The sequence below is a fragment of the Pristiophorus japonicus genome, chromosome 2 (assembly GCF_044704955.1).
Source record: "Pristiophorus japonicus isolate sPriJap1 chromosome 2, sPriJap1.hap1, whole genome shotgun sequence".
NCBI classification, from domain to species: Eukaryota; Metazoa; Chordata; class Chondrichthyes; family Pristiophoridae; genus Pristiophorus; species Pristiophorus japonicus.
Genome location: NC_091978.1, coordinates 299,948,641 through 299,967,157, shown reverse-complemented (window position 1 = coordinate 299,967,157; position 18,517 = coordinate 299,948,641). Strand labels below are relative to the sequence as shown.

General features: G+C 43.9%; 1 protein-coding gene across 5 annotated transcripts in view; it reads left to right on the top strand.

The window, feature by feature from the left end:
• The window catches only part of fstl5 (follistatin-like 5), a 1,328,880-nt gene that overhangs the window by 888,375 nt on the left and 421,988 nt on the right, over positions 1-18,517 (top strand). For all 5 annotated transcript variants that reach the window (XM_070871636.1, XM_070871638.1, XM_070871637.1 and 2 more), the window contains one exon: positions 15,253-15,373. In XM_070871636.1, the coding sequence (XP_070727737.1) occupies positions 15,253-15,373 (121 nt within the window). The remainder of the gene's footprint in view (positions 1-15,252; positions 15,374-18,517) is intronic.

Sequence of the window (18,517 nt, the reverse complement as noted above, 5' to 3'; positions counted from 1 at the left end):
TCGGCCTTCGATCCCATCAATTTCCCTAACTCAATTTCCTGCTTAATAAGGAATTCCTTCAGTTCCTCCTTCTCACTAGACCCTCGGTCCCCTAGTATTTCCGGAAGGTTATTTGTGTCTTCCTTCGTGAAGTCAGAACCAAAGTATTTGTTTAACTGGTCCACCATTTCTTTGTTCTCCATTATAAATTCACCTGAATCCGACTGCAAGGGACCGACGTTTGTCTTCACTAATCTTTTTCTCTTCACATATCTATAGAAGCTTTTGCAGTCAGTTTTTATGTTCCCAGCAAGTTTCCCCTCATACTCTATTTTCCCCCTCCTAATTAAACCCTTTGTCCTCCTCTGCTGAATTATAAAATTCTCCCAGTCCTCAAGTTTGCTGCTTTTTCTGGCCAATTTATATGCCTCTTCCTTGCATTTAACACTATCCTTAATTTCCCTTGTTAGCCACGGTTGAGCCAACTTCCCCATTTTATTTTTACTCCAGACAGGGATGTACAATTGTTGAAGTTCATCCATGTGATCTTTAAATGTTTGCCATTGCCTATCCACTGTCAACCCTTTAAGTGTCAATCGCCAGTCTATTCTAGCCAATTCACGTCTCACATCGAAATTACCTTTCCTTAAGTTCAGGACCCTAGTCTCTGATTTAACTGTCACTCTCCATCTTAATAAAGAATTCTACCATATTATGGTCACTCTTCCCCAAGGGGCCTCGCACAACAAGATTGCTAATTAGTCCTTTCTCATTACACATCACCCAGTCTTGGATGGCCAGCCCTCTAGTTGGTTCCTCGACATATTGGTCTCGAAAACCATCCCGAATACATTCCAGGAAATCCTCCTCCACCGCATTGCTACCAGTTTAATTAGCCCAATCAATATGTAGATTATAGTCGCCCATGATAACTGCTGTATCTTTATTGCACGCATCTCTAATTTCTTGTTTGCTGTCCCCAACCTCACTACTACTGTTTGGCTGTCCGTACACAACTCCCACTAGCGTTTTCTGCCCTTTGGTATTCCGTAGCTGCACCCATACCGATTCCACATCTTCCAGCTAATGTCCTTCCTTACTATTGCGTTAATTTCCTCTTTACCCAGCAACGCCACCCCACCTCCTTTTCCTTTCTGTCTATCCTTCCTGAATGTTGAATACCCCTGGATGTTGAGTTCCCAACCTTCGTCACCCTGGAGCCATATCTCAGTGATGCAAATTACATCATATCCGTTAACAGCTATCTGCGCAGTTAATTTGTCCACCTTATTACGAATACTCCTTGCATTGAGGCACAGAGCCTTCTGGCTTGTCTTTTTAACACGCTTTGCCCTTTTAGAATTTTGCTGTAATGTGGCCCTTTTTGCTTTTTGCTTTGGGTTTCTCTGCCTTCCACTTTTACTTTTCTTCTTTCTATCTTTTGCTTCTACCCCATTCTACTTCCCTCTGTCTCCCTGCATAGGTTCCCATCCCCCTGCCATATTCGTTGAACCCCTCCCCAACAGCACTAGATGGGGCCTGTAATTTTGACTACTCACATGCTGCAGAATAGAGATGAGAGAAGGTTTATGGAAGAGCATTCCCAATCAAAGAGATGGCAGACTGCTGAGGAGGAGCAGACCTTACACCCAAAGCATTTACAGGGAAAAGTGATCATACCTGGACTTGTCCGATAAGATGTGTATTAGAAGGCTGTGCTTCCAAAAGGAGGTCATCAGTGAGATATGCCAGCTAATTAAGGGAGATCTGCAGCCTACCAGCACCATCAGGAACGCACTGCCCACTGCGATTAAGGTTACTGCGGCACTTTCCTTCTATGCATCGGGCTCCTTTCTGGCTTCAGCTGGCATCATTTGCAGCATCTCTCAGCACGCCACACGCATTCACGACAGGTGGCTGAAACCCTTTACACATGCAGGATGGACTTTATAAAGTTCCCTATGGCCAGGGAGGCACAGAGTGAGAGAGCTTTGGGGAACTCGAGAAAGCAAACTCCCCCAAGGTGCAGGGAGCAATAGACTGTACACACATCGCCTTGTGAGCACCTTTACAGGATGCAGAGGTGTCGAAACCGAAAGAGATTCCACTCCCTGAATGTGCAGCTCGTTGTCAACCACAAGCAAATAATATTGGCAGTAAATGCAAATGTTCCAGGAAGCATCCATGATGCGCACATCTTGCGTGAGAGCACTGTCTCTGACCTGTTTAAGAGTCAGCCACAAGGTCACGGTTGCATGCTGGGGGATAAAGGATATGGCTTTGCCAGCTGGCTCATGACCCCCCTGCGTAAGCCCCAGACAGAAGCCGAGAAGAGCTACAACGAAAGCCATATAGCCACACGCAATATTGTCGAAAAGACAATTGAAGCAGCGCTTCAGATGCCTAGATCATTCAGGAGGCAACCCATACAGGTCGCTGAGTTCATTGTGGTGTGCTGCATGTTGCATAACCTAGCTATCAAGAGAGGACAACAATTGCCAGATGGGACTGCCAGTCCACCTCAGGAGAGAGGGGAGACGGAAGAGGAGGACGAGGAGGAGGATGAGGACCTCAGGGAGGCCAATCAGCCTGGTGATGAACCCATGCCCCCGCCCCCCCCACACCTGGAAAAGCTTTGTGGTAGTTACGCAGCTGCAAGACTGTTGCATCAGCAGCTAATAAATGAACGCATTGTGTGAAGTTACGTTGGTGACAGTTACAGTTGTGTTACATTTCATCTTTGCCTGTCCTGGCCTGGCCATTATTTGCAACCCTTGTATTAATGTTTAACCTTACGTTATTAAAAGACATTGCACAACAATTGTAAAGTTCAATAGCATTTTTTAATAAGCTAACAATTGATGTAAAAACATTTATAAACAAACTATAACACCCATCTCCCCCCAACAGTCAACAAAACTTTTCACCCAACAATAAATTTTAAATAACGATAACTCAACAAAAACACCCTCCCACCACCCCTAACATTCAACAGATTTTTAATAACAATAAAAACAGGCAACAATTTTAATTAAAATAGATTAGGCCCCCCCTCCCTACCTGTGGCCATGCTTCCCTCCTCGACCTTTACCCCCCTCATCATAATGTCTCCCTTTCCTACTTATGTCCCTAGTAATGGGGCCAAGTCATCTTGCGGTCGAGCACCTTGAGGGCTGCTGCTGTGTGTGTGGGGGTGGGTAGCGGTGACGTTGGCAGATTCAATTCAGAGGGCTGAGGAGAAGTAGTTTAAGAAACGTCTTTCGAGTCAGAAGCAACTGCTTCCTCCTGACTCGCATCTGTCGACATTGTTGGGGTACGGCACCTTCGGGTGCAGTGCCATATCCCGAAATCATCGCCTGCTACATGGCATCGACGGAGTCGGCCGTTCGACACATTCCGCAACCATCTGCCCCATGTCCTTTGAGATTCTAGCAGATAGTGTCACAATATTGCCGGTCAACCCACCAAGCATTTGGAGGAGCTCTTGACCAATATCGACGTTTGCCCATGTCCTCGTTCACATCTGCCCATTGCTGCATGTGCCTACCTCGTCAACCCAACATCCACGGGGTCGACGTGGGCACTGGACGACTCGGAGTGGACTGCTGCAAGTCACTTAGCCCCGCTGCTTCATCCGTTGATGCGGCCGCAGTTACTGCAGATGGCCCTTGAGGCTCATCATCCTCCTCGGTTGTATCTTCTTCTTCCCCCGTCGTGATGACGACCTGCAGCAATTGGGGTAATGCTCCCGTTGCGTCTGGGGAGCTGGAAAATATAATTGAGGTTAGTAGAAGAGAAGGCGAGACATGAAAATGCTTGCAGTGCGCAGGCATATGTACAAGGAGCAATACTACTGCAATAAATGTGAACGAGAGACATTATATATAATTAACATGAGAGTACAGAAGAGTACAGAAGCTGCATGCATAACATTACATCATAGAAACATAGAAACGTAGAAAATAGGTGCAGGAGTAGGCCATTCGGCCCTTCGAGCCTGCAGCACCATTCAATAAGATCATGTCTGATCATTCACCTCAGTACCCCTTTCCTGCTTTCTCTCGATACCCCTTGATCCCTTTAGCCGTAAGGGCCATATCTAACTCCCTCTTGAATATATCCAATGAACTGGCATCAACAAATCTCTGCTGTAGGGAATTCCACAGGTTAACAACTCTCTGAGTGAAGAAGTTTCTCCTCATCTCAGTCCTAAATGGCTTACCCCTTATCCTTAGACTGTGTCCCCTGGTTCTGGACTTCCCCAACATTGGGAACATTCTTCCCGCGTCTAACCTGTCCAGTCCCGTCAGAATTTTATATGTTTCTATGAGATTTTATCTCATCCTTCTAAACTCCAATGAACACAGGCCCTGTCGATCCAATGTCTCCTCATATGTCAGTCCTGCCATCCCGGGAATCAGTCTGGTGAACCTTCGCTGCACTCCCTCAATAGCAAGAACGGCCTTCCTCAGATTAGGAGACCAAAACTGAACACAATATTCCAGGTGAGGCCTCATGAAGGCCCTGTGCAAATGCAGTAAGACCTCCCTGCTCCAATACTCAAATCCCCTCGCTATGAAGGCCAACATACCATTTGCCTTCTTCACTGCCTGCTGTACCTGCATGCCAACTTTCAATGACTGATGTACCATGTTAGATCTCTTAATTTCCAATGAAATACGAACTCCGGTTGTAGTTTTAATGTAACTTTATTCTGGCAGCAGCAACAAGCTTCTGGCTTTAAGCCAGGCCTTTGTCCTTCTGAGACCACATGGTCAAAATGGCTGTACTTATACCTGGTTCAATTTACAGAAAAGAACTCGCCTTCTTTGACCTTATTGGCTCATTTGATAGTCTTTTAACCTTTAATTGGCTCGCAATCAAAGGTCCTAAAATGTCAAGTTGATTGATGACTTAATGCAATGTGCTCAGTCGCACGTCGACATGGGAGTCTGTGTTTTCTCAACCTGTCTAAATGCAGCCTGTTTGAATTCTCTATCAATCCCCCCTTTGATTCTTTCACAAACTGCATCATAAAACATCAGGTATCACTGGTTAAACATTCTACAAAATAATTTCATACATGTTAATAGAGTTTCCTTCTAAAATTTGTTGATGTGTTTTGCCACATGTCCAGACTAGTAACTTCCACACAAATTTACACCAACCTGAGATCCATCGTGGCCACAATGGAAGTCTGGTTTTAGAAGGTTAATTAACCTTATTCCAATCTAATCCAAATCAATATCTTAATTCAACCAGTAAACAACCTTCCCTTAAGCATAACATACCCCAGTGCCACGTACAGATGGTCTGCTGGGACCTGCAAGGTGTCTCACCTGCGGGCAGCAGCTACAGCCACCTGGTCGCAACAACATTTAATCAACATAAACAAACAATATAAAAGTAAAATAATTACAACGAATAGAATTAAACCTTCCACCAATGAAGTTCCCATTGAACCTAGCCATTCAGTGGCTCCACTCCACAAAGTGACTGATGGGGGTTGCTTATGTTTTTCTACCTCCTTTTGAATATGCTCCGCTAAGTGGGTAATTTCCTCGGAGCTATCTGGGATATATGTGTAACACACAGTTCCGAGTAGGGCGCAAGTACCTCCCTTTTCAGCCAGGATGTAATCAAGGGCCAGTCTATTCTGTAGGGCTACTGTGCGGATTGCTACCATTTCTGCATTGATTTTAACTAGAGCCTCTGAGGTATCATTGGCTACCCGTTCCACAACGGATGCCATGTTAATGGATTCCCTTGCCAGTCTGGGGATCAGAATGGCAAAGAACCTCTCTGTTTCTGTGATAGCTCTCTTAGGACGGTGCAAATGTTCCGACAGTGACTTTATATGATACATATATGGCACAATGTAGGCTAAATAGCAGAATCCCGTCCAATTCTGGGGCAGCCAAGGGTAGGCCAATAGGTGCCATTATAGGCAATGAATGTTAGCTGTTTCTTTGTCAGCAACCCTCCGGGGCCTGTCCAGGTTTTTCCATCTGTTTTATTCAGAATCCCCGTTACGCTAAAAATTCCCACATCGGCCCAGTTAGGACGGTACCGTAGCTTATTATAATACCGGGAGCAGTTACTATACCCCATATTTTGGCCTCCTTTGATGTTTCTAATCAGACAGACTGATTCCCCCTGTCTTCATATTCCCGTTGTATTAGTGATAAAAAAAAATGGGGGCCGTTTGGAATTATTATAGCATGGTTGGTATCCCCCTTCAAAGGTAGTCAAATTGTAACCTGCTGACTCCCATTTACGTGCCCAGTTTTCCGTATCCTGAAATGCCTTGCCTGTTTTGTTTTGATTAATTATCCACTCAGCCATTTCCGAGATATTCAAGGGAACTGGCCTCAAGAGAATCCCTCCCTTTGAGTGAATAGGATTATGCACACACACCCAACAACTAGAAATGTTACCTTGTTTGGCATAAATGTATGACATATATAAAAAGGTATTTACATGTAATTCCCTTGGTACTCTACTATTTCCCTTTGGTGCAGAGGGTCGGCTAGTAAGAAGTAGGCCTATGCCTAGAATACCGACAGTCAGTAATACAGTAAATTTATACATTTTGGCAAAAAGTAATTGTCCTTATTAGATTTCAGCTTCAGTTACGGGTGCTGGTTTAACGTGTGAAGCATGGATCCAGGCTTTCTTTCCTTGGACTTTAACAGCTGCCTGGGTGGTCAATAACACTTGATAAGGTCCCTCCCACTTGGTACCCAAAGGTTCTTTATGCAACTTTTTCACATACACCCAGACTCCCGGATGATGTTGTGTCCTCCTTCGGGTGGATTACCCCAAGCTGACGATACCTGTCAGGAAACAGAACTAATAGCGTTGGTTAAGTTCTGACAGTATGATAACAAAGTATCACTCATTAAGTGAACATCAGCTTTCCTTGAATCGATAGTTCCTGGCAGCAACATTGGTCTTCCTGTTATAATTTCAAATGGGCTTAGACTTGTTCTGTTCAGGGTTGCCCTAATGCTACATAGCACTATTGGTAGTGCCTGGGGCCATGGTATTCCTTCTTAGTGATATTTGGCAAGTCGTTGTTTCAGAGTTCGATTCATTCGCTCTACTTGTCCTGATGATTGTGGATGATAAGGACAGTGTAAATCCCATGTAATGTTCAGTAACCTACAGACTTCTTGGCAGACAGCACCTGTGAAGTGTGTTCCCTGATCTGAGTCAATGCTACTCGGGACTCCCCATCGGGGAATGTAATCCTTACACAAGACATTTGCAGTGTGATTGGCTGTGGCTCTTTTAGTTGGGACAGCTTCTACCCATCTAGAGAATCTGTAGACTATGACAAGAATGTTAGTGTATCCTTGGCATGAAGGAAGAGATATATAATCAACCTGCAGATGCTGGAATGGTCCGACAGGGGCAGGGGGCCTCAGTTGGGGCATTACCGTGATGGGTCCAGAATTATTTTTCTGGCAGACCACACAGCGGTCTGCTACCAGCTGGGCATGTTTTTTAAATCCCCGACCCCACCAGCTTTTCTGGAACCGTGCCGTCATCTGTTGTGAGGCCAAGTGTCCCCACGAGTGGATCTGTTGGGCTAAAAAAGGCATAAGCGCTTGTGGCGCGACTGGCTTGTTGGTAACTCTTTGTCTCCAGACACCATCTTCACATAGCTTAATTCCTGCCTCAATCCATGTCCATTTTTCCTCTCGGGAGCACTCACCTTGCATTGTTTGAAGGTCTCGTGTCAGAGTCCTGAGTGCTTTCAATCTGTACATCTGTGTTGGTTCTTCTGAGGCGGCATCTTTAGCTGCCTGGTTGGCTAGGGCATTTCCCTGTGCATCTGTGGTATTTTCCTTGGTATGGGCCTTACACTTCAGGATGGACACTTCCTGAGGTAATTGTATGGCCTCTAGTAAGTCTCGGACTTCTTTTCCATTTCGGATAGGTGTACCGGCAGCAGTGAGGAATCCTCTTTTCCGCCATAACAGACCAAAGTCGTGAGCGACTCCAAAAGCATAACGCGAATCTGTGTAGACATTAGCTGTCTGTCCTTCTGCTATTCGACATGCTTCTGACAAGGCCCGTAACTCGGCCTGTTGTGCTGACGTTCCTGAGGGTAAACATCCTTTTGCCACTACCTCAGATAAGGTTGTAACTGCCCATCCTGCTTTTCTGGTACCATTGTCAACAAAGGAGGAACCATCTGTAAACAGGATGAGGTCTGGGTTGTGCAGAGGCTCCTCTGCTGCAAAGGCTGCTTCTTCTGTTTCTTTTAAAATCTCCACGCAGTCATGCTCTTCACATTCTCCCCCGTCTTGCTCCCTCGATTCTGACATCGGGAGCATAGTTGCGGGATTAACCGGGCTGGCCCGGACGATATGGAGATTAGGAGCTTCCAAAACTGCTGTCCAGCGGGTCCATCTTGCTGCCGTCACCTGAGACATTCTATTCATAGACAGCAAAGCATGTACGGTGTGGGGACACTTGACAATCAGCTTTTGGTCGAGGACTAGACCCGCAGTGATCATTATCGCTCGACATGTAGCTTCAATGGCCCTTAGGCAACTTCCCCATCCGAGGGCTACCGCATCCAGTTTTGCCGAATAATAGCCAATAGGTCTTTGCCGATCCCCATGTTCTTGTGTCAGTATAGCTGTCATATATCCTTCTTTCTCATGAACAAACAGGGTAAATGGCTTACCACTATCGGGGATTCCCAGAGCCGGTGCCGAACACAAAGCCTTTTTCAAACTCGGGAAGACCTCTTGCTATTCCTTAGTGAGGGTGATGGCTTCTTTAGAGGCACGTTTCCCCTTTAAAATATCATTCAGTGGCTGAGCAAGCTGTGTGAAGGAGTCAATCCAATTGCTGTTAACGTTACACAATCCCAAAAAAGACCTTAGTTCCTGAATAGTGGTGGGTTTTTTAGCAGCCCGAATGGCTGCAGTTCTATCCTGGGTAAGTTCTCTCTTTCCTTGTAAAATCTTTTGTCCCAGGTATACAACCTCTTCTTGGGATATTTGTGCTTTGTTGATGCTGGCTTTATGTCCTTTCAGCCAAAGGTGGTCCAGCAAAGCTCGTAAATCTTGTTCATGCTGTTCTTCCGTGTTTGAAGCTAGCAGGATATCGTCTACATATTGGATGACTGTGGATGACAGGGGAGGTAATTCTCGCAAATGGCTTTGTAAAGCCATGTGGAATACCGTAGGGCTATTGTGGAAACCCTGCGGTAAACGGGTCCAAGTATACTGTTGTCCTTGGACAGTGAAAGCAAACCACTGTTGAACTTTAGGTGCCAGAGGCACCGACCAAAATCCGTTGGCCATATCTCTCACCGAGAAATATTTATGTTCCGGTTTGAGGGCATTAAAAATGGTGGAGAGATCTGCGACCAAAGGAGCTTTTTGATGAACACACTGGTTAGCTTTCCTATAATGGACAGTCAAACGCCAAGTCTCATTAGATTTCTGTACCGGCCACACGGGGCTATTGGAGGAGCTATGCGTTTTAATAAGCATCCCTTGTTTCTCCAATTGCTGAATAACCGGTAAGATTCCCGCGATGGCAGTTGGACTGATGGGATACTGTTTAGTGCATGGAGGCTTGGTCCCGGTAAATGACGCAGGCTCCATCTGGAGTAGGCCACAATCATTCTTATCTTTAGCCCATATCGGGTGTTCATTCAATTCTTCTTTCTTCAAAGTTCTAATTGACCATGTCACCCGACCATCCTCGAAATGCAACGATGAATCTACTTGGATTAGAACGTCCATTCCCAAAAGGGGTTGATCTACTGGGCCTATCCAGACCGGCGTGGTTAGTTCATGTGGACCCAGCCCTATAAGTACCGGTGTTGTCCTTTTAATTTCCATTTTATGGGCCCCAACTCCATAGGCTGTACGTGCCCTACCATCCAACGACAAAAAGCCTCCATATTGTAGCGGTAAGCATGTTAATTCCGCCCCTGTGTCTAAAAGACAGTCCACATCCTTATCGCCCACCCTCACAGTTATATATAGCCCATCTCCCCTTTGTTGTATTAGTGCGAGGAGCGAGGCCAGGGTGGGCTCTAATCGTTTTTTGCTATCCCAACTCCTTCTGTTGTTGTATTGTCAGTCGCTTAAATGCTTCTATGAGGTCGTTATCTTGTGACAAGCCTGGCTTGTTGGCTGAATTGTATCCCTGGCTGCGTCCTCTTCCCCAGCCACGACCTTTCTGTTTTGCCCTGCACGTCTTGGCCCAGTGACCTTCTTTCCCACAATAATGACATTTTCTGGGTAATTTTCCTAATAACTGTTTATCGGGATCCTGGGATTTCCATCTCATAGCCTGTACAGCTCGGACTTTAGCTCCCATATCCCGATCTAATTGGTTACATCGATCCACCAATGCTGCAAAGGTAGTTCCTCTACCTTCGTAGTCCGGTAACACTAGCTTAAGCATTTTGGACAGTTCTGGCTTTTGACCTGCCACGAAAGCTGCTTTCAGGGGTCCAAACACTTGTTCATCCATTTCCTCATCCATATTATTCATACCCGAATGTTCTAGCCACGTGCATCTAAACCGCTCGTCATACTCCAGGACCTCCTCTGTTCCTTTCTGTTGGCAGGCTGCAATTTTTCCCCAGTCTGTCTTAGCTGGACTGACGGCTTGCAGCCAGTGTTTAATCGCCTCCCATCCTGCATCTAAATCTTGCTCATCCTGCCCCAAAGCTTCATCTACCTTGTCGTGCAATTTTCTTCCCTGTGTTTTTGGCACCATTATGGTCAAAATTTGCACTCCGTCCCAGGGATGAAGTTGATATATACTTCTTAAGCGGTCCAATTGGTCCCACGTTTTCACTCCCCCTTTCTTTGGATTGGGCAATTCCTTGGACCATTTATCAATTTTCTCTGGGTCTGCCGGATCATGAAATAAGTATTCTGCATACACCCTTTTCCTCGTTTTTTTGGTTCCGCCCTCATCCGCAGTCTCTACCGATTTGACTACAACTCGTCTTTTTTTAAACGGGGCAAAGCGTACCCCTAATTCTTCATCCTCCGACCCTGTATTGTCGGAGGATTCAGAATCTGTATCTATTCCTCGGTCGTGTCCTCGGGTTTGCGCTTTTAATTTATCCAAACATGGATATCCTGGGAATTGACCGATACATTTCCCTTTTCCTATTACTGTCTCTTGACCTAATGATTTTTTCCATTCTTTAATTTCACCTTTAAGATCTTTAACTTCTGCTTCCAGCTTTTCAAGTTCAAGCTTTTTCTGTCGCAGCTGTGCACAAACTGCTTGCAACTGATCCTTTGTACTGGTCAGTTCTCGATCATGTTAGGAACGCATTATAATTTCATTCTGGTTTCGGATCTGGCCCATAACTGCTAGGGACCATCTAGTTCGCTCTTTATTTTTCATACAGGTCGTTTTTCCCCAGACCCTTTTAATCTCGTCCAAGGACCATTGTCCTTTGGAGGTTCCGTACTTTTGTTCGATCTTAATACAGGTTTTAGATAAGTTGAATTGTTGCTCTATGTATTCTTTCAACTGTTGGAGGATTTCATCTATCAAAACTTCAGGTGGTGCCCGCCCGCCTTTAACAGTTGAAGGCAATTCTTTGCTCTTATCTCCTGCTGCCATAATACTGATTTCTTTACTGGGGTCTCGAGTCGTAGGCTTTCCAGACGATCAGTGGGTCGGTGATTAATTAACTAACACACCGCCGAAGTTAGACGTCTATGGGACCTCGAGCCGACTACCAACCGGAGCGTTTGCAAACCGGAGGCTTTCGGAATCGCGTAGAAGGAGAGGCGAATTTAGACTTTTGACCGAGGACTTTTATAAAGAGGAGTCCTTACCTCAGTATGTAGGTCCGATGTCCAAAATTCAGTTTCTTTCCTCAGCGATCGTGTTCGTGACGCCAAAATTGTTAGATCTCTTAATTTCCAATGAAATACGAACTCCGGTTGTAGTTTTATTCTGGCAGCAGCAACAAGTTTTTGGCTTTAAGCCAGGCCTTTGTCCTTCTGAGACCACATGGTCAAAATGGCTGTACTTATACCTGGTTCAATTTACAGAAAAGAACTCGCCTTCTTTGACCTTATTGGCTTATTTGATCGTCTTTTAACCTTTAATTGGCTCGCTACCCAAAGGTCCTGAAATGTCAAGTTGATTGATGACTTAATGCAATGTGCTCAGTCACACGTAGACATGGGAGTCTGTGTTTTCTCAACCTGTCTAAATGCAGCCTGTTTCAATTCTCTATCATATCATGACACCCAGGTCTCGTTGCACCTCCCCTTTTCCTAATCTGCCACCATTCAGATAATATTCTGCCTTCGTGTTTTTGCCATCAAAGTGGATAACCTCACATTCATCCACATTATACTGCATCTGCCATGCATTTGCCCATTCACCTAACCTGTCCAAATCACCCTGCAGCCTCTTAGCATCCTCCTCACAGCTCACACTGCCACCCAGCTTAGTGTCACCTGCAAACTTGGAGATATTACACTCAATTCCTTCATCATTCATATATTAAAATCAAATGGCATTAAATTACTTTAAATTCCCACTGGTTTACACATTACTCACGTGGCACAACAACAGAATCGCACCACCATGGGTGGCAGAACGATTTTGCGCCCCTACAAGGGCTGAGGCACGCTCCTCCAGGTCGGTTAACTGAAAAAGATCTGCAAGCCCTCCTCCGGTCCGCATTTGCTCCACCTGATTCTTAGATATCTTCTTCTGCAAACGTAACAAGAGCATGGCATAAGCTAATTGCCTTAGTACTATTAGGGAAACATAGATATTGTAATCCACAATTAGTCATCACACGTGCTATTCATTGTTAACATTATATGCTAATACGGTTTGTATACATTTGATGCATGGTTATAACATCTACATTCAGAGAAGAAATTTAACAAGATCGTGGTTAGGAACCAATACGTGACACCAACCCTCTTGCGTACAATCCCCAGGAAAGGCCCCATCCACGGGCCATGCCATTTGCCACCTGAGGGAGGGAGCCGGGTTACTGCAATCAATGGAGGTCCCCGAGTGGGGGGGAAATCAGGACCGCTGGTGAGCTCGGCAATGACTGGACCACGAGGGGAGGGGGCACCGTTTTCCTGGGCTGTGCTCGGAGACCGCCATGTGGCCAGAGCTAGTGTCCCAGGGCAGACAGTGAGCCAAGGCAGCTCTCCCCCAGTCCAGGCTGAGTCACTGTGTGACTGACAGCAGCCGGAAAGACTCACAGTCTGGGCAAAGCTGAGCGGCCCCCTCAGCGCTCAGTTGTGCCCCCATCCACCAACCTAATCAAAAAGAAGACGGTGCCCAATTTAAAGAGTTGCTCACAGCAAACAAGCAGTGATATAACTTAATAATTCTCCTTCTAAACTAAAGTGGTAGAAATGTCAAGTGTTTCGTCATTCCTTTGGCCCCAATTTTCGATCAAAGCATTTAAATAATAATACTGTCGATTCAGTTTAAGGCAAATCAGCAACATTATGAATGTACATTTACACGGAATGGTTCCTGGGACACCTGCCCTCCCAGGTTTAGAGTCCTGGGCCCTGCCCTCCCAGGGTTAGAGTCCCGACCTCAATCCAAATCTTAACAGGGATGCTATCCAGGATTACCCAGCTTAATTACAATCTGGCAGATTTACATTCTAATTAATGAGTCAGTGCATCATTACAATTATAAATCTAATAATTTTCTACTTACTCTTGCAGATGCCACCAGATTGTTCCAGTGCTTGTGGCACTGGTTTGGCGCTCTAAAGTCATGGGCTAGCAAAGTTACCACTTCAGCGATGACCATCCATATTCGCTGGTATATCCAGGGGGAGGTTTCCCGGGTTAATTGGCCCCATCGAGTCTCCACCTCGTGGACCAGGCTTCATCAGAAAAGGCTTTCGCCCTCCTTCTCCTTGCAACTTCTGCAACATCACTCCGTCCCGACTCCTCATGTCCCATCTCCATTGCCTCGGCAACCTTTTTTCTCTCTCTCCCTCCCCGATGACACTTGACCTCCCGAATCGCGGGAAAAGTTAATTGGCTGATTATAAAAAACGCACATGCGCAGAATGACCGTTACTATGGATGCCAGCTTTGCATGACTGATTAAATCGCTATCGCCCATTTCACATCGCTAAGGCTATTGCCCAAATTAAAAAGGCGAAACGCGGTTTTTAAAATAGGTGATATTCCGGTGATCCTGAAAAATAAAACAACCACTAACGCCAGAAATATTGCCCATTTTTGGGCAATAGCAATAATAATGGAAAGTCTAGCCCTATGATTCTGTGCTAATCTTAAGATTTGAGCTAGGCAACATAACAGTGAAATCAGGAAGCATTTTTCACTCAAAAGGTAGTGGAAATGTTGAATTCTCATCCTGAAAAGGCTGTGGATGCTGTGTGAATTAAAATGTTAAAGACGGAGATCAATATATTTTTATTAGGTAAGGGTATCAGGGATGTGGAGAAAAGGTGGTTAAATGAAGTTGAGGTATAGATCAGCCATGGTCGAATAGACTGGAGGAACAGGTTCAGGGGGCTGAATGGCCTATTCCTGTTCTTATATTTCTATTCTAAATAGTACATTAATGTTCTACGATCATTTACCTTATTAGCATACTGAAAAGAAAAGAAAATGGAGAGAAAAAAGATTTTCTTTGTGATTTTGTTATGAAAATAAATCCTTGTTCATGATTTTCTCTTCACTATTTTTATTGATCTGAACAATGGATTTATACATTTCTTCTGCTGACAGCCTTGGATCTAGAAATAATTTGATGAAAAATATCAAGTAATAATAAAATAAAATATTTTTCCATGCCTGTGAATAATTTTCTGTCAGGCTTTCACAGCCCTTTCCTTCTCTTCTGCATGTCTCTTCCATATATATATTTAAAAATTCACTGCTCCTACTTGTCCTTTAAAATTTAAATGATAACTAGTCTCACAGCAGCAGCATTTACAACAGCTATAAAAAATATAGTATTGTTGAGCCTTTTTCAAAACTTTGAATTGTGCCTTTACCATTTTATTATTATAAAGATAATTTCCTACAATATGTTGCTTATCTGTGATTTTCATACTTAATAATAAAATCTCGTGGTATTTTAAAGTGACATCACATCAAATTGTATAAGGATTTTTATTTTACGTGGTTTTGTTTGGTTTTATAAATGCATGTACTATTATAAAGAGTAAAAATGTGATGTTCATTTTAATTAAACAATTTCCACTAAAGCTCTGAATTTACCCCATAGGATTTTGGAGATGATGGCTCACTCTATATAACCAAGGTAATGACCATTCACATGGGAAACTATAGCTGTCATGCAGATGGCTATGAAAAGCTCTACCAGACTCATATACTGCAAGTGAATGGTAAATATAATCTATTATTATAATTGCTAACAACTGTTTCATATCCCATGTTATTGCTCATAATCATTTTTTGAAATGTGTTTCTTTCTTCCTGACTCTCGGCTTGTTTTGCATGCACTTTTTGTCTTGCTCCATGCAGTGGTTTAGTCAAGAGGTAGTGAGGTACAGCTGGCAGCCTCGAGCTGTGGAGCAGGTTTAACTGTGGAGGTATTAAGAACTATCATGGTTGCTGTATGCCACATATTTTTTTTTGGTACAATGTAATTGGTCACTTTTATGACTGAACCAGTCAGAAATGGGTGGAGGGGGAGCAGTTTTCAATGCCTGGAAGCCAAATTCTTACCAGAAAAATGGGTAACAGCCAGTGTAAAATCACCAAGGGGCTCCTCAACATCCCCTTGATGCCTAAGGTCCACCTGATGCAATTTTCAGGTGGATCTGTAAATGTGCGAGCAGCTCGCCCACCTTTTCCTGGCAGAAGGTAGCTTAAATATACATACCTACACTGGTTGCAGGGCCCCAATTGCGACTTTCAGGCCTAGGGTCTGCCCAGTTGTACCAGGTGTGGAGCAGTATCGGAGGTGGTCCTTAAAGAGACCACTGGAGGCCGGACAAAAATTTTGTAGCTATTATTTACTTGGAGCCCACAAAAAGTCTGTGACCCATGTGAGTCCACTCCCCCAGGATTGCCCTGAACCCGAGCTGCCAACCAGCTCAGCATGGGAGCCAACTGATTTTCTGCTCTCCCACAATTGGCACCCACAGCTCACCGGTTCAGGCCAGTGGAGGTTTTAGGAGGGTGGCACAGCCGTTCCCCTGACTACGTGCCCATCAAGGGAAGAAGTTGAAGATCACTCCACGATTCTGGGATCTGAATAGTTGAAATGATGCTGCTCTGTTTGATCTGATTGGTTGAAGCTCTGGGATGTGATTGGTCAAGAATAATACATTTCTATATACTTATATATTAAAAAATACCTTTCAATTAAATACATTAATGGCTATTTACAGCATTAAAATTCTACTCCCAAATATTGGTGACTGCCTTTTTATTGATGTAATCATATATTTCACAGCTGAATGTAGCCCAATAAAGTGCTTTGTTATCATCTCCTGGTGATCATACCATTATCCTCTCATTAGCCTGGTATTTAAATAGTTTCATGAATAGAATCTTTAACCAAAAGCTTTTATTTGAAGACTGCATTAACATTCAAATCTGGTTATATTAAAAAGACTATAAAAGTTCCCATTTTGCAGCCAATTCTGATTCCTATCCTCTTAGCGAAACCAGTAATTGTCAATGTTCCTTTGAACTGAATTTTTATTTATTTCTGCAACATATGCATTTAGTTATTTTCTACATTTTTCTTCTGTACAATCACCACAGATCCCTGAAAGTAGCAGGCCAGGTAGATAAGGTGGTTAAGAAGGCATACAGAATGCTTGCCTTTATTAGCCAAGGCATGAATACAAGAGCAGGGGTTTTATGCTTGAACTGTATAAACCATTGGTTAGGCCACAGCTGGAGTATTGCGTGCAGTTCTGGTCACTGCATTACAGGAAGGACATGATTGCACTGGAGAGGGTACAGAGGAGATTTACGAGGATGTTGCTGGGAGTGGAGAATCTAAGCTGTGAGGACAGATTAGATAGGCTGGATTTATTTTCATTGGAACAGAGGAAGCTGAGGGGAGACCTCATTGAGGTGTATAAAATTATGAGGGGCCTAGATATAGTGGATAGAAAGGGCTTATTCCCCTTAGCAGAGGGGTCAATAACCAGGGGGCATAAATTTAAAGTAATTGGTAGAAGGTTTATAGGGGATTTGAGGGAAATTTCTTCATGCAGAGGGTTGTGGGCGTCTGGAACTCACTGCCTGAAAGGGTGGTAGAGGCAGAAACCCTCACCACATTTAAAAAGTACTTGGATGTGCACCTGAAGTGTCGTAGTCTGCAGGGTTACGGACCTAGAGCTGGAAAGTGGGATTTGGCTGGATAGCCTCTTGTTGGCCGTCATGGATACAATGGGCCGAAATGGCCTCCTCCCGTGCTGTAAACTTCTATGATTCTATGAAACCCTGACACTTGTTATGATTTGTCTCATTTAGTCACAGTAGCTGTTCATTTATATTAATTTTCATACTGAAATTACATTGGAACATCAATATTCCACCATTGAACATTTTTTGCAATCACAAAATTCTAAGTAGTTTTGGCAAAATAATTAACACAAGTTCTGAGCTACAAATGAACATTTCAAAGCCACAAGATGTGGCAATGTAATTGTTGTTTGGTCTAATTAGGCTGAGCTAACAGACAAGAGAAAGGTACTTTAATAAGATTGATGAGGAGAGTACAGATATCATTAAAATGAAAGGCAATTGTAGCATGAATGATACTAATTGGAAATAGAGAAGATAAATATTTTCATTAAAAGCACCAAACTAAATAGCAGTCTGAGTTATAGATGTAGTTCTTTTGTTGGGTCCATTTTATTACACTGGCTCTCTGGCATAAACAACTAATCTAAAGTAAAGTCATGACCATGTCCTGCAAATGATTGATTACCATGAAATAAAAGTCAGGACTGAAACATTGATCCAATATTGCAGGTCCCAAAAATACACTTGAATATGATTTTTAAAACATGCATTTCTATAGAAACTGTATCTTGCACATTTTGAAAGATGATTTTCACTGTTTATTTAATTTTAGATTAGTTCAACATTTTAAAAGTTTTTTCTTGAAACTTGACAGTTGTTTTGCGCTATTTATGGATGCCCTAGCACGAGATTGAAAAATTGCTGTATTACCAAACATGTGTGCATGTTCATCATCATAGGCAGTCCCTCGAAATGAGGATGACTTGCTTCCACGTCAAAAAGTTCACAGGTGTTTCAATGAAGGACCTAAAATTCCAGACCCCGAACTAAATCTTGAAGGATGGAAAATGCCTGCACGTGGATTTTTTTAACGTGTGGTGGCCATTGCAGAGCTTGACAGAGCTAGGTCTTGGTCCAGTGGCAAGGATTAACCAAGACGACTGGAGACCAGCTCTACTGCACGGACCTATCGCAGTGTGGGCTGGCCCATGCTGCCCCTGGGCCCTCGCCTCTTCTGGGCCCCGAACTCGCGCCTCTCC